The sequence below is a fragment of the Cricetulus griseus genome, chromosome 6, assembly GCF_003668045.3.
Source record: "Cricetulus griseus strain 17A/GY chromosome 6, alternate assembly CriGri-PICRH-1.0, whole genome shotgun sequence".
Classification (NCBI taxonomy): Eukaryota; Metazoa; Chordata; class Mammalia; order Rodentia; family Cricetidae; genus Cricetulus; species Cricetulus griseus.
Window position 1 is genome coordinate 684,652 of NC_048599.1, and position 16,032 is coordinate 700,683.

Sequence of the window (16,032 nt, forward strand, 5' to 3'; positions counted from 1 at the left end):
GAGTAAGTGCTGCAGGGGTGGCACCGTTGAATGTCTTAGACAAGTTCCCAGCCAGGCTTCCTGTCTGGGACCCTCACACACTTGGGGTGTCCATGAACTTCAGCTTACTTGGAGAGAATGTAAGACCTTTATTTTAAAAGTAAGACATCATTTGGTCCTGGGCATCCTTGCTCCAAGGCATCTGGGATGCTGACACCAAGGCTATGATTGCCCTCAGTGGTGTCCAGACAGGACCAAAGTATCCTCTTCCTCAGGGATCTCAAGCTAGGAGGCAGGTAAAGAAATCTGGTTCTGGATGTGGGGGGTGGGGGTGAGGGACATAGGAGGTGCTGAGGCTGAGGGAGCTGAGTTCCCTTGGAACAGCTCTCATTATTGGAGCAGCCAGCACTTCCTGCTCCCTTGGACAGTGGTGCTGAAATGTCCAGTCTGGGGCTCTCCTGGAAAAGACAGAAGGCACAGGGGTTCTGGGACTTGTGGGCCATCAGGAAAAAATTATATGGTTGCTGTTGCCTTAAGGCCTAAGTAGGGTTGTGTCTTTAATTTGGTGTGCGTATACTCCTCTTTATTAGTGGATAAATATTAGAAAATCATCTCTCAGAAGGCGTGGTCAGGGGCAGGCTGGGCTTGCCCAGCCGACTGGGGGCAGGCCCTCCAGGGGGTCCTGGCATGGTCTGCAAGGTGAGGCTGTCCCGCCAGGGCTCATACACCAGGGTGTAGCTTTCTGCCCTCTTGATAGTGAACTTGTAGGTACGGTTGGGCAACAGGTTGTGCACATCAAAGGTGCAGGCGGCCACAGGGACTATGCCACACTGTGCACACTCCTGTTGTGTCCGCGGCTCCAGCAGCTTGAAGCGCAGCTCATACTGCTCTGGCGCTGCTGGCTGGATGGTGACAAACCAGCGCAGGCTGACCCAGTCTTGGTGGGCCACGGACTCCTTCCGGTCAAACATGACTGGCATCTTTGTGCTCAGCATAAGCCGGATGTGTGGGATTTTGGTGGCTCCAATGTCAGATACCAGGCGGTGCTTGACGTGCAGGTGCCCTGGTACCATCATGGCCAGGAAGTTGTCCATGACAACTGACAGGTCTGCCAACTGCTGCTCCACAAGCCCCCAGCCAGCCAGGAAGGGCCGTGGGTCGGGGGCCTCAAGCAGGGCATCCAGTGCTGCTCGGCCGTGGTCTAGCTGCTCCAGCAGGTCCCCGAGCAGCAGGAGCTGGATCTTGGTCTGTGCTGTGCCCACTTTCTTCATGCGCTGGAACTTCCAGGGATCAATGAGCTGGAACATGGTGTTAGGCAGCACCAGTGGGTTCTGGTCACCCAGGGCCAGGTGCTTAGGGAGGATTTCAATGTAGTAGGAACACTTCTTAAGCAGCTGCATGCGGGCGTGGTGGCGCTTGAGCAGCTGGGGGCTCAGGTCTGTGGTCAGAAACTCACGCAGCACATTGCGGCGCTCCACATAGGTCCTCCAAGCCTCCGGCTCCAGCAGCTGCTGGTCGTCTGCTTCCTCCACCTCCTCTGAGTCCAGGAAGGAATGTGGGCTGTCGAGCTTCATTCTGTCCAGGGCCAGGCCTGTCACCTGGAAGTTCATTGTCCAGGAGCTGGGGGTAAGGACTAGGCATCAGCTATGACAGTCACACCGGCTCTGACCTCCACCGAGGCCTTCTGCCCCACAAATGTCCTTTGCTCTCCCCTGCACCACAGCCTTCTAACCAGAGACCCCTGGAGGGATACAATAGTAGGCTGGGTACTAGACAAGAGTAGATGACGGACAGGAAACTTCTATCAAGGGGCCAATAGTCTTTTGTGGTGATGAGCTAACAGGGCTGAGAGAGTGGACTATAGGGTCAGAATGGCCTGTAAAGAAGCTCTGAGACAGGTCCTAAGCCTCAGGCTCCTCATCTACCATGGATAATGGACAGTGCCCCTGGGGCTGTGGAGAAGCTTAGGGTGACCCCTGGGACATGGATGATTATCCAATACTCTCCAGAGATCTGGTATACCTCAGCACTACTACAGGAATCTACATCATCCTCACACAGAGAGGGGCCTTGTATGCCCAAGAACAGACAGAGCAGGTCCCACCCTACCATCCCACAGATAGATAGGGAGTCTGAGGTAAAAGCTTGGTAGGCTGGTCTTCCTCCATGGTCACTTTTGGTTTTGACATAGCATCTCACTCTGTTGTCCAGGCTGCCCTCCAACTCCTGTGCTCAAGCCTTCTCATCACACCCTCTTGAGACTGCAGGGGTGTATGCTATTGAATCCAGTTTATCACAAAGTTGGAATCGTTGAAGTCTGCCCTCCTCTCCTTGTCTCCATACCTGGTCCCCAAATCTGGCTGTCTGTGGAGAGACTGATGTGCCACACAGCCCAACAGCCAGAGCTCCCTGGAGAAGGGACCAACATCCTGCCAGCTGTCCCTGGCACTAGGCCAGTGGCTTCACTTGGAGATTTCAGGTTGTGAGAACTGGGGTTGGATGAATGAGAAACAGAACTAAAAGACTGGATGACTTAGCTCGAGGTCATCCACACAAGTCCCTGCTAGTAAGGTTGATCCAAGCAGGCTTCACTTTCCCAAAGAGTCAGGAGGGCTAAAACAGGCACCCGGGACAGCAAGATTAGTTCCTGGCTGAATGCAAGCCGAGGACCAGGGCCCCAGGCCCCTGAGCCAATACAGTTCCTTCAGCTACAAAACTCTATGGAACTCTCCAAAGCTGCTTTCCCCATCTAAGTTATTCCATTTCCCCTGTGGATTCTGCCCACCCCGAGTCCCTGGGCACACCTCCCAAACCCTCTACCTACCACTCTTCTTCCGGATCACCTCGTGAGTCCCAGCGCCCTTCTGCAAGTGCCTGGTGCCGCCTCCTCTGCTGAGCCCAGCGGGAGCCACAGGGTGCACTGTCCGGTCAGAGCTCCCCCTGCCTCAGGCCCACCTGTTGCCATAGAAACCACTGGCCCTTGTGACGCTGTGCACCGGCCCAGGTGTAGTGAACTCTTGATTTGAGGGCCGAACTCAGATATGCGGCAGCCACGATTTATGTCCAGGGCCCCACGGACTCAAAGCAAGCTCGACCTTAGCGCGCCCCACCGGCTAGTGGAACTGTTAGGCCGCTTGGTGCCTCCCAGCCGTCCAGAAGCCTCTAAGGAGTCTGGGCCGACAGCCTGGCTTGAAGTGGGGTTTCCTGCAGGAAAATGTTGTCTTTCAACGGGAAAACCCTGGCTTCTGGGGTCCAAGAAGCCCGCAGATGCCAATGGAGTGTAGGGAAGGGGCGCCTGCTTGACATTCCACCAAGCTGCAGTCTGCTGGTCCCAAGGGATGCCATCTGAAGGTCCAGGAGGAAAACTGGTCCCTGGGAGGCAAGAGAATGAAAAACTACAGGAAGAATACCAGCTCCCCAGCTCTTCCTCAGGAAGGAGGTGGGTGAGGTTCACTACCCTGCTCTTGGGGGTTGGGCTTGTTCTAGGCCTATAAAAGCTCCCCAGTCCCACTGTATCCACTCCCCCCTCCTAACTTCTTAATTTTTTTAAAAAAAATTATTTTGTATATATACATGAGCATTTTACCTTCATGTATTTTTGTGTACCATGTGTATGCCTGGAGCCCACAGAGGTTAGAAGAGGGTATTGGATTTCCTGGAACTGGAGTTAGGGATGGTTTTCAATCTACCATGTAGATGCTGGCAACTGAACCCAAGTGGTCTGCAATAACAGCTAGTGCTCTTAACTTCTGAGCTATCTCTCCAGCTCCTCTAATCTTTAATTAAAAATGTCATTTTGAGGTTTGCAGAGTTACATGCAGGCTTTGCTATGCTTTGTTTTTGTTTTGTTTTTACAGGGTGTCACTGTAGCCCTCACTGGCCTGAAACTCTGTAGACCAGCAGGCTGGGCTCAAATTCACAGAGATCCATCTTCCTCTGTCTCCCAAACTCTAGGGTTAAAGGTGTGCACCACTACACTTGGCTCACAGTAGTTGTAAAGAGTGATGATCCTACATTCCTACTTATCTGTCATCCATTTTCCTAGATGCAAATTCTTGAAAAGTTGAAGTACAAGATCATACCAGGACACGGGGTAGCTCTGTGGCATGGAGTCCAGCAGGGATAGCCCGTCTCCAAGTCATCCCTTGTCTTAGTTTTCATTGCTGTGACAAGATACCATGGCCAGGTCAGCTTATGGAAGAGTTTATTGGGCTTTACAATTCCAGAGGGTGAATTCATGACCATCACAGTGGGGAGCATGGCAGCAGCAGACAGGCGTGGTGCTGGATCAGTAGCTGAGAGCTTAACATTCTTATCTGCCAGATGGAGGCAGAGAAAGTACCTCACCTCCCCCGCCCCCATGACACACCTCCTCCTACAGAACAAACCTAATCTTCCAAAACAATCCAACTAACTAGGGACCAAGTGTGACATATGTGAGCTATGGGGCCATTTTCATTTAAACCACCACATTCCACTTCCTGACTGCCATCATCATGCAGAATGCATTTTAGTCCAGCTTCAAAAGTCCTCACACTCTTTTTAGAGTCTCAACCCAGTTTAAAAGTTAGTCTCAAGGGACTCAAGGCACTCTCTTAATTGTAAGCCCCTGGTAAAATGAAAACCAAAAGGCAAATTACATGCTTGCAACATACAATGGCACAGAATATACAGTTCTGTCTGTTATGGTCCCTGGAATGGGTGGTATTCTTTTCTTTTCTTTCCTTTCCTTTCTTTCTTTCTTTTTCTGAGCTGGATCCTACAAATTCTCTCCCTGCTCTGATCTTGGGGAAGGAAAGAACTCTCCTTATCTATTGGGAGGAGGAAGACTCCTTTACCTTCAGGCTTTTCTGACAGCAGTTGTCAGTCTCCTGACTCTCAGAATTTCCTTTAGCAGATAAAGGTCTGGGGATGAGAACTGGAGAACAGGTCATAGGACAGGGCAGAGTCCTCTAGTCTTGACTATCAGCCTGTCTTTGGACTCCAGCTACACATAAAATGTGCTGGGTCCCTGAGACCAGGACCCAGTGGTTTTAGGGGCAAGGGAGTGTCCAGAAGGAATCTACACTCAGTGCCCTGAGCCTGACCTCACCATGATCTGTGCCGAGTGGATCTCTCTTGTGGCTCCACAGCCTGAAGATAGGAAGCTTAATTTCTTTGTTTAATTTTTTTTAAAAAATTATGTATGCAGTGTTCTGCTTGCAGGCTAGAAGAGGGCACCAGATCTCATTATAGATGGTTGTGAGCTACCCTGTGGTTGCTGGGAATTGAACTCAGGACCTCTGAAAGAACAGCCAGGACTCTTAACCATTGAGCCATCTCTCCAGCTCCTAGGAAGCTTAATTTCTTACCAGGGAGGTACATGGTTAATATTGAGGACTCCATTTATACAGCAAGACAGGTGGATGTGAGCATCAAGGCCCCTTCTGGAACTCCCCAAATTTTATATTTATAACTACCTTGTTTGGATACCCACCAGGCTGTATGTCTATGGCATGGAGCTTGTGCCTTAGGGTTCCTGTCCCTTCCTGGCTGCTCAAGACATGGATTGGGATTTAGCTACCTGAGATTCTGGAAGGGCAAAGCCAGTGAGCTCATAGGTGTCTCTGGTACAACAGAACTTACAAATTGCCCAGGTGCTTCAGAGAAAAGTCTCTACTTCTCTAGGCTAGGTGGGAACGAAACCTGTTTGATATGTTTGAAGGATAAGCAGTGGAGGAAGGATTTGTAGCAATTATATATGGAAGCTTACTAGTAACCACTCAGGTGCTAATGTGCTGTGTTTGGGAGAGAGAAGCCAGCAAGGCAGCAGAGAGCTTGCAGGAGGGACTCCCTCCTCAGACTCAAACAGGAACATGTTCTAGAACTGAGCTTTCTGGAGCTTGGTCCCCACTTCCTGACTTGGTACAAAATTGGGTGGCAGGCAGTTTGCTTCATTACACAGAAAGAGAATTCAGGGCTAGGTGAGAGCTTATCTACTGCCCTTTCCTTGCATGCTGACCAAGCTGGAGTCCTAGATATCCAAGTCTCCTGCTCTCTGCAGTACTATTAAACTTCTCCTGGCCATGAAGTGGCTCAGAAATCATACTCCAGCCACGCCTCCTATGTATCTGGCCCCTTCCTGATCTGCCTAAGATTACTACCAGCATTTTTCAACACAGGAATCAGGATGCCAAGAGCTTAATGTGTTGAGCATTTGCTTCAGAGGCCACTGCTAAGTTGGACAGGCCCCTCATACCTACTGGCATCTGCCCTTGAATCCCGGGGCAGTGGGGGATTATGTTAAAGAATTAGCTAACATTTAAAAAGCCAGTCCGGCGGTGGTGGCTCATACCTTTAATCCCAGCACTCGGGAGGCAGAGGCAGAGGATCTCTGTGAGTTCGAGACCAGCCTGGTCTACAAGAGCTAGTTCCAGGACAGCCTCCAAGGCCACAGAGAAACCCTGTCTCGAAAAACAAAAACAACAACAACAAAAATTAAAAGCCGAATAGTGCTTCACAGACATCTAGCTACTTCTAATGAGCTGCTCCCTCTATAGACCCCACTCTCCTAGGGCGGCTGCTGGTTGCCCATGCCAGGCTAGCAGGGCAGAGCAGGTCCCCATAACCTGTGCCTGGGAGTGAGGAGGTAAAGAGCAGCAAATCCCAGTAGGCCCTCCCCTCCCCGCCCCTTTCCGTAGGCTCCACCCATCTCCGTCTTGCCTTAGGAGCATACCACCGCACACCATCAAGTCCAGCTGCTTTTAACCCTAGCCGAGATCCTACTCACCAGACTGCACAGCTGTGGAAGGATAGGAGGAGCAGCCTGCGTGGCCCTGGGCTGGAGGTCACCCTCGGCCCTATGCATTGATACAGCATCTGGGAAGCTGACACGTGCTGTGTGCCTGACTGAGGAGCCAGCCCTCTGTAATGATCTCCCGGGTTAGGGTTAGGGTCTGTGTCACCTTTCACATCCCATCTTGTGCCAAGTAGGGACGTGGGCAGGAAGCACGGGGTAGCATGGCTGTCCCACCAGCCTTTCTGGTTTGTCCCTCTCACCCTGGCCTCCTTGGTGCATGGCTGTAGTGCTCAGCCTTTTCAGCCGCAGCACTGAGGACCCAGAGTACTGACCCAAGTCGGCTCCATGCGCCTTCGTCCACAACCAGGCCCTCTAGGCATGGAGCCCTTCTTCCGGAAGAGGCTCACTTTCTTGTCCTTTTTCTGGGACAAGATCTGGCCGGCGGGTGACTCGGAAGAAGACATCCCCCGTATCCAGGGACTCGACGACAACCCAGTGCTGGAGCAGCCTGCTGCCGTTGAGCCTTGCAGCTTTCCTGCCCCACGCGCCCGACTCTTCCGCGCGCTCTACGACTTCACTGCTCGTTGTGCAGAGGAACTGAGTGTCAGTCGTGGGGACAGACTCTACGCCCTTAAGGAGGAGGGTGACTACATCTTTGCACAAAGACTTTCTGGGCCACCCAATACGGGACTGGTTCCAGTCACCTACCTTGCCAAGGCCACCCCTGAGACGCCCTCAGCCCAACCGTAAGTATCTGGGCTTGGGAGGTAGGGCTAAAAGCCCTGTGGAGTATGTCAGGCTTTGAGAGTAGGAAATACCTGCTTACAGTCAGTAAGGGCTTATTGAGGGCCTGCAGGCACTGGGCTGAGCTGACAGGGGTGTCATGGTAGTACAACAGGAATTGCTGCACGGCTGAGGGGGAACCCAGGAGTGAGCAAGTCTAGGGAACCAATTTCTGGATAGACCAGACACTTAGCATAGTCCCTGCAGGACCCTGCCTCCATACAGAGGTAGTCACAGTATGCAGTGAGTGGTTGCAGCTTCCAGGCCAGGAGCTGAGGTTTGAGATGCCTTTGCCCGGTGACATAGCGTTGCACTGCTTGGAAGGCTGGGGGCTACACCTGAGCCATCCCCAGTACTTCCAGGCACTGCAAACCAGGCCAGAGCCAATTGTTCACCTGCCCCTCTCATCTACTCATAGTCACCCAACCACCTCAAACAGAGTCTAAGTGCCAGGCAGATATAGCCCTGACTTGTTCTGGTGAGTGGGTATGGTGGAGAGCCTACTCTTTGCCCTCAAGACTGGAAAGTCACTGGCAGTGGCTGATTTTGATGCCCAACTCTTGTATACCAGCAAGGATGCAGCAGGGTCATGGGCAGGAACCAGTTAAAAGCTTAAGAGCTTGTCTAGGAGAGTGTTTCTGGTCTTGCACTCAGCTGGTCCCAGCCTGAGTCCTCTGCATACAAACCTCAGGCATTAGCATTGCTCAAATCCATCTCTAGCCTCTGGAGGATCCCTCAGCCTTCACAGCCTCCCAGGAGGTTTGTGTGATAGGGGAAATGGAACCATAGAAAGGAATCCAGGCACTTGCCCCATGCCTGCTTGCTGGCCCTCAGCAGTGGGTAGAGTAGGCCAGGTAGCTGTTTTGGTGGAGGGGTCTCTCAGGAGTGGGAGACAGAACTTGTGAACAGGTCCGGTAGGCTGCTGGCATGACAGGCAGGGCTGGGCTCCTGGAGTCAGGGCTGCTAGTAGGAGAGCTAATGACTGGCTGAACCTGGAGATCAAAGAGCTGACCACACTTACGGTGTCATTAGTCCTAGAACCTGGCCCTATAATCCAGAGAGAGACCCTTGAGGCATATCCTCTATAGTTCATGCTGTTGCAGAAGCCCAGCTGTATTCCACAGTGGCTTGTATCCTGTCATAGCTTCAAGGAAAGGCTGGGATTATGTTGAAGAAACTCCTACTTCTGGTCCCCATAGTCTTGTCCTGTTGTCCTGAGAAGGGACCTCACCCCAGGGGCTCTTCAGCTGCCAGAAGGTCTCAATTGCCAGACCACAGATCCTCTAAGTTAAGGGCTCTGCCTCTTAGAAGCAGAGAGACAGGAAACTTCAAGGGTCTAGACTTCCAGCTTCTGAAATGAATTTGTGGACTTTCCTGAGCCTGTTGCCCAGCCCAGGCTCCACCTGTATCCTTAACAGCCCCTCAAACTCATTCAGCCGCCAATACTAACTCCTGCTTCTCAGGCCTCTGTACCCTTATTTGCTAATATCTCTCTGTCTCATCTGTGCTCATCCCTCCTGCTCCAGCCCAGGCCCACACTCTGGCCATACCAGTTCTCCTGTGTATCCCTAGGAGTGGGGCTGGCCTGTCTGCTCTTTTATGGGCTAACCTGATTAACACTGAGTGTCCCCTGCTACCTTGCCTCCATCTGAAGGGACTGAAGAACTAAGCTCATAGGCCCTTTCTTGCATTGCTGTGGTCCCCAATCCACGGGGTTTCTGGAAGCTCTTGGAAGTGGAAAAGCTTGGATGCGAAGTCAAACCAGCTGTGGAACATTGTCTGGACCTTGGGGAGCAGAGGTGCTTACAATGGAGTGATCTGGGAGTGACTTTGTCTTTCTGAGGTTGTTTCTGGCTCCTAAGAATGGGGGGAGTGGCCGGGGATGGTGTTATGTGTTTTTAATCCCAGCACTTGGATCTTTGAGGCGAGCCTTGTCTACATAGAGTTCCAAACCAGCCAGGACTACACAGTGAGATCCTGTCTTGGGGTTTTGATCTTTGTCCGGGGCTGTTAGCTTTTAGTGAGGCCTGGTGGTCACATTCTGATAAGGGAACACGAGTTATATTAGAGTGACAGAGCCAGTGGTCCAGGTTAGTGAACAGTCATGCCCATGTGAAGGAGATGCCAGTCACCTGATGGTGGTAGCTTGGGACCCCAGCCTCAGGCATTGGGCACATTTTCTTCCAGAGAGACAGCAGGACAGTTGAGGCCTCACACCTTGCCAGGGGCACATGGCTGGGCCTAAAAGATGACTATCTGTCCTGGATTTGCAGTTGGTATTTCAGCGGGATCAGCAGGACTCAGGCCCAGCAGTTGCTCTTATCTCCTGCCAATGCACCAGGGGCCTTCCTCATCCGGCCCAGCGAAAGCAACATCGGGGGATATTCTCTGTCAGGTACCCAGACAACGCCTCAAGACTTCACATCCTCAGTGGGATGTCCTGCTAAGCTCTACCAGGCCAGATCCCCTTGACCTTGGAGGGGTTGATCCCTACACTGGTAGCCCTTCATATGGACATGCTAGTCACCAAGTTCCCCTCCCCCCTCCTATTTCTTCCCTCTCCCTCCCTGCTTCCCTTCCCCTTGTCCTCCTACTCTTTCTCCCCCCTTCCTCCATTCACCTAGTGGACTTGGCATTTCTTTCAACATGTACCTATTTTACACTCTTTGTCCCTAGGGTCCCCTGGCTGTCCTGTGGCCTATAGCTTCCCATGCCCCTCTTACATGGAATATTATCCACCTCAGTGACCCTATGGCCAATCTGAGCCAAGCCGCTTGAGATGCTGGGGTGTGGGTGCTTGAGGCAGGTGCAGTCAAGGCACTGCTTTCCATCTCTGTTTCCAGTGCGGGCCCAGGCCAAAGTCTGCCACTACCGCATCTGCATGGCCCCCAGTGGCAGCCTCTACCTGCAGGAGGGCCGACTCTTCCCCAGCCTGGATGCATTGCTGGATTACTACAAGACCAACTGGAAACTGATACAGAACCCTCTGATACAGCCCTGCATACCCCAGGTGGACGAAATGAGATATTCCTCATATCTGGGGACCATTGAGGACTCTGACTTAGAGTCCCTTGGAAAGCTTCTGGCCTAGATCTGGCCAGGAATACCCCATGTCCAGTGGCTTCTTTATTCTGATGGAGTTGGTCTCCTTCACCAGTTTTATCTCCTCTGAGGCTGTTGGTAGACCAGGGATCCTTGAGAGGTATAGGATGTACCCAATTCTGTAGGGCATCAGGAGGAGTCAAGGCTAGTGTGGGAAGGCACCCAGAGCTGCTTCAAGTCCGGAGGGCAGAAGCTGAGAGAGGAGATATTGTTTCCCCCAGTATCTGGTATTACTGGGTCCAGGGCAGCAATCTGGTTCCTCTGGTTCTGTAATGACAGCCTAGCCAGGGGATGTAATGAGTGTTTGTAGACGGATGTCCGGCTCTGGTAAAGGGGCCGCATAAGTCCCCGAAGTAATTAGCTTCATAGCTCTTGGCTTGGCCCTCCTGGAGGTCAGCTCTGGTCTCCCCTTTTCTCTGCCTGGGCCTGGAGAAAGGGTATGCTGGGGAGGGAGAGGCTGAGGCCTGATGCTGGAGCTCTTCCTGAGATTCATAGGAAGGCTAGGTTCAAATAGTAGCCCAGCCTTCCTGCCCACCCTGTTAGGTGAGTCTCAGGCAGCACATTGAGTGTCCCTTCCCACAGATGCCCCTGGCTCAGGATGAATGGGAACGGCCACGCTCAGAATTTGTCCTTCGGAGAAAGCTGGGTGAAGGCTTCTTCGGGGAGGTGTGGGAAGGCCTGTGGCTGGGCTCTATGCCTGTGGCGGTGAAGGTTATCAAATCAGGTGAGGCCTTGCAGCCAGGTTTGAACAGCACTGCCCTCTGACCCTGGAGCCTGGGGCAGTGGTGGCCATGCAGAGTTCTGGAGCAGCATCCTTTCCACAGCTGACATGAAACTGGCAGACCTCACCAAGGAGATTGAGGCACTGAAGAGCTTGAGGCATGAGCGGCTGATCCGGCTGCACGCCATATGCTCCGTGGGTGAACCTGTGTACATCGTTACTGAACTCATGGGCAAGGGCAACTTGCAGGTCTACCTGGGCAGTAAGTACCCTCCACTTGGGCAATGAATACACTTCCTGACATTACCCAGCCACATCTACTAACCCTCATCACATTCATGCCCTGGGTTCAAAAAGAAGTCTTTAGCCCTTTGGAAGGGACACATGTGGTCCAAGTTGCAGACACCTGGTCCTACTGGGCCTCTGATCAGCAGAGGCATTGGGGCCAAGGGTCTGGGCCAGGCCTAGATTGGCTAAAGGAGAGTCAAAGCCTGGTGGTTCTGAGGCTAGGACTGCAGTACAGGCAGGGTGAGGCTCCCTTTGTGTCACTAACCTCTGATCTGTTGCCTTGGAGTCCAAGCTTGGTACTATTTCCCTTGGGGGTCCAGGCAGGTGCCAAGAAATAGCTTGCACTGAGGCCTGTGGTGATTGCAAGACTTCCTTTTTTATTTTTTATTTTATTCATTACCTACTAGGCCTTAGTAGGTGGTGCTGCTCTCACTTCCTCAGAGATGGGGGAACCAGAGCACAGAGGAAGCGTATTTACACGTGTACTTGTCTTGCCAGCCATCATGCTGTGCCCTCAGGAGTACTGCCACCCAGCCCCTCTCTCTACAGGCCCCGAGGGAAAGGCTCTGAGCCTACCTCATCTACTGGGGTTTGCCTGCCAGGTAGCTGAGGGCATGAGCTACCTGGAAGAGCGTCGTGTTGTTCACCGGGACTTGGCAGCCAGGAACGTGCTGGTGGGTGATGACCTCACCTGCAAGGTGGCTGATTTCGGCCTGGCCAGGCTGCTCAAGGTGAGTGGGGTTCTAGGCTGCTAACCTCCGCAGAGGGAAAGGCACTACTCTGAATTCCTCACCGTTACCCCACATCCCCAGGATGACGTCTATTCACCAAGCAGTGGCTCCAAGATCCCTGTCAAGTGGACGGCACCTGAGGCAGCTAATTACCGAATCTTCTCCCCAAAGTCAGACGTCTGGTCCTTTGGCATCCTGCTGTATGAGGTCTTCACTTATGGCCAGTGTCCCTATGAAGGTGAGCCATCTGAGAGAAACCATGATTTATCAGAGCAAGTGTAGTCTGTGGGATGTAGCCTGGGGTCCACCCTAAGGGAGGAGATAGACCCTGCCCTGAGAGTCACTGACCCCCAAAGGTCAGTGGGCTGGAGTACCAGCACAGACTGGTCATGCAGAGGATAGAGTTGGGGGAATCTCTCTGGTGACCCCCACACAGAATCAAGGCAGCTGCTGCCTGGCCCCTCTTCTTGCTCTCCCCTTACCAGGAATGACCAACCATGAGACACTGCAGCAGATCAGTCGTGGGTACCGGCTGCCACGCCCAGCTGCCTGCCCAGCAGAGGTCTACATGCTTATGGTGGAGTGCTGGAAGGGCAGCCCTGAGGAGCGTCCCACCTTCGCCACACTGAGGGAGAAGATGAATGCCATACACAGGCGGCTCCATCCCAGCCTCACGTGACCAAGTCTCCAGCCCCACATGCAGCAGATACAGCAGCTGCTTCCTGAAGGGTGTCTCCCAAGGAAACACTTGTCACCAACACACATGGGAGATGCTGCACAACTGGGAATGGCAACAGCCTCAGAGAATCCAACCCTGGGGCTCCTTCACTGCATAGGCCAGTACCAGCATGGGCACACCAGATGGATGGACAGACACATGAGGACTGGGCCTGGTCATGAGCACTCACTTAGAAGTGAAGGCTGATGCCCTCCCCCTGGTGTGGTTTGAATCCCCAGTGTCTCCAAAGTGTTGGTGAAGGGTAGAAGAGGAGCTGTGAGGAAATGCTGGACAAAGGAGTACCAGTAGAGGCAGCAGTTTCCTCCCTACCCTCACCTCACCCCGGGCTCCCTCAGCGCCCTCCTACAATCAAGGATGAGAAGCCCAATTTCTCTGTCTCACTGTGGATTTGGTTAGTATCCAGGGCTAGGGCTCCCAAGCATATCTCACCAGTACAGGCTGTGCACTCCTAGGGGACAGCAGTTATCACCTGCCCACACCCACTGCACCCACAGGTACCGGCAAACTCTAGGTGCACAGAGTCTGCTTCAATAAACATGCCCCAGTGGATTCACCTACCAGCTTCCAGAATGAAGTGGTGGAGGCTCTTAAAGATTTGAACCACACCCCAGAGCCAGAGCTGCTTTACAATGTGGACCCCCATGACATTAAAGGTGCGGACTGCTGGAGCCAAGTGAACAGCCCTTTCCAGCTCCCTGGCCAAGGGTTGAAGCTTCAGTTTCAGAAAGGGAAGACTAGTTGTTTGGTAGTCAGCACGCCCAGGCCTTTCCCAGATGCAGAAGGGTAAATTTCAAGACTGTTTCTTTGGAAGGGCAGTGTTTAGGAGGCAGAATTTTCTGGTTGGCAGGACTAGGCAGATATAGGTAGGATACTGACAACCAGACAACCTACCATCTGGGGCAAAGCCCCCGTGGGTCACTTTTGTGTTTGACTGGAACACCTTGAGAAGCTGGGCCCTGAATCACTCAACACTTTAGGGCGCTAGGAGCAGTATATTGAGGATTGGGGGTGGGGAGCTGTGCTCAGGTATTCAAGATCATTTCACTCTCCTTGTAGCTGTAGAAGGCGTATAAGGCAGAAAGGCTGGCAGTCCTCTAGAAGGGATGGAATTTGGGGCCAGCTCTGCACAGAGGCCAATGATCACCAACCACATCTGTGGGTTGGCTGAGAGCTGGGAACTGGATCTCATATGAAGTAACCCCTTAAGTAACAAGGAGTTTGGGTCCTAGCCAGTCATGGGCTTTCTCATGCGGAAGCAGGGCTGGATGAGGGGAACTGAGGGCATGGATTGCACCATAGACAGAGGCTTAGTCACTATGGGACCCACATCAACCTGCCTGCAGGTTCAGAACAGAGTGCTCCTAGGAGCTGTGGAGGCCAGCCCGACAGAGTGTGCTGACATTGGTCTTTGTAGGTGAAAGGGACAGTGGGATTGAACTGAGGTATGGCCCTGCCTCTGCTTCAGCCTGAAGCTCTGACCTCTTGAGAGGAGGAATCTGGAACTGACAGTTGGCTGCTGTGGGCTCCTTGCTTTGCCAGCACACACAACAGCAGTGTGGGCCCAAGGGCTTGCAAGGCATAAGATGATAACATTCTGATGTTAAGTGGCTACCATGAGTCAAACTAGGAGGACACTAGAGACAGGATGGGGAGAAACATGGTGCTGGGCTTGTGGCCAAGCCATGGAAGCAGGTTTGGCTGGGTCCTGGCACATTCCTTTGTGTTTAGTCAGCCAAAGATGAACAGGTCTGGCCCTCCTGGGAGAGGCCAGGGACTTTTGAGCTACTTGATATCTTTCATAGAGCTGCCCACAAAAGTCTCATTCAGGGACATGTGACTGTCCGGGATACAACTTGGGTTCAAGACTTGGGGCTCTGGAGCAGACAAGGAAAGCAACTGTGGAGTTCTTGAGGCTGATCCATGCCAGTACCATCCTCCTTCCTTTCCTCTTTCTGTAATTCTCCTTCCCCACACCTTGTTGGGAACTGAGTTGGGCTTGGTAGGTGTGGAGCTACTAATAACAGCATGTTGCTGTTCTTAATCCTCAAAGGTGGCAGGTGAGTAGTGCTATATCTCTTCAATGAAAGAAAATTCAAGGCCTGACACAGTTCTCACTGGTAGAACATTTGTTTATCATGCATGTGAACCAGGATTTGATCCTTAGCATGAAGCAGCACCACCACCACCACACTCCCCACCCTACCCTCAAATTCAAATAGTACTTTCATAGTCTCATACAGCTTTTTTTCCCAGGTCACTCATCCTTACAGACTTGTCAGTTTCCCTTCGCATCCTTCTCTGTGGCTGTCTTCCAGATCCTTATGAATGAGAAAGGTGGTTAGGGCCACTCTGGAGAGAGGGAATCTTTGGAGATTTCAAGGTTTAGTGTGGGGCAGGGGAGCAGGCAGGAAGGCTGTAACAGTCACAAGCAGGGCTGTAGGAATTGGGGTAGCGTGGAGTAGAAAAGGGACATGGTGGGAGTTGGGGGAGGGGACACAGAGCAGAAGGGGAGCCTGAGAAAGAGGGAGGTGGGGTTGCAGAGGCCCTGGTGGCTGCCCTCTTGTGTCCTTATCTGGGAAGACAGGACAGTGTCTGCTTCTTGAGCTGCGGTCTATGGACTACAGACATGTTTGAAGATACCAGAGGGCCCGCTAAGCCAGCCCGTAACCCACATGGATGTTCATGCCTTCATATCCCTTGGCTCCTGTTGTCTCCCCAGATGTCAGGCTGTGGTCTAGCATGCTGTCCTGGGTGGCTTCTTCAGGATAGATGAGCATCTGAGTGTCTTCACTCACTTCAAGGAACCAGAGCTTTGTAGCTAGCAGGAGCTCATGGGTCTCACCCAGGTCCCTCCCACCCTTGTCTCCAACACAGGCCCTGCCTGATTCTCTTGATGCCATTCCTAGATTTA

General features: G+C 52.5%; 2 protein-coding genes across 2 annotated transcripts; one reads left to right on the plus strand and one right to left on the minus strand.

Moving 5' to 3' along the window:
• Positions 1-587: 587 nt before the first annotated feature.
• On the minus strand, positions 588-1,589 carry Fndc11 (fibronectin type III domain containing 11). Its single transcript, XM_035446538.1, has one exon. It carries the CDS (start codon positions 1,587-1,589, stop codon positions 588-590), a length of 1,002 nt encoding a protein of 333 aa, XP_035302429.1.
• Positions 1,590-7,102: 5,513 nt separating this feature from the next.
• Srms (src-related kinase lacking C-terminal regulatory tyrosine and N-terminal myristylation sites) lies at positions 7,103-13,133 on the plus strand. Its single transcript, XM_027419823.2, has 8 exons — positions 7,103-7,503; positions 9,814-9,935; positions 10,384-10,550; positions 11,225-11,366; positions 11,467-11,625; positions 12,201-12,382; positions 12,464-12,620; positions 12,868-13,133. The coding sequence occupies exons 1-8, from the start codon at positions 7,103-7,105 to the stop codon at positions 13,059-13,061; spliced, it is 1,524 nt and encodes a 507-aa protein (XP_027275624.1). The 3' UTR covers positions 13,062-13,133.
• Positions 13,134-16,032: the final 2,899 nt, after the last annotated feature.

What these genes read in the sequence shown, in the direction of transcription:
- Fndc11 (XM_035446538.1), bottom strand. Translation starts at nt 1,589, where the DNA reads ATGAACTTCCAGGTGACAGGCCTGGCCCTGGACAGAATGAAGCTCGAC.
- Srms (XM_027419823.2), top strand. Translation starts at nt 7,103, where the DNA reads ATGCGCCTTCGTCCACAACCAGGCCCTCTAGGCATGGAGCCCTTCTTC. An exon ending in CTTGCAGGTCTACCTGGGCA is followed by an intron (nt 11,626 to 12,200) that starts GTAAGTACCCTC and finishes CTCTCTCTACAG; the next exon opens with GCCCCGAGGGAAAGGCTCTG. An exon ending in TGGCCAGTGTCCCTATGAAG is followed by an intron (nt 12,621 to 12,867) that starts GTGAGCCATCTG and finishes TCCCCTTACCAG; the next exon opens with GAATGACCAACCATGAGACA.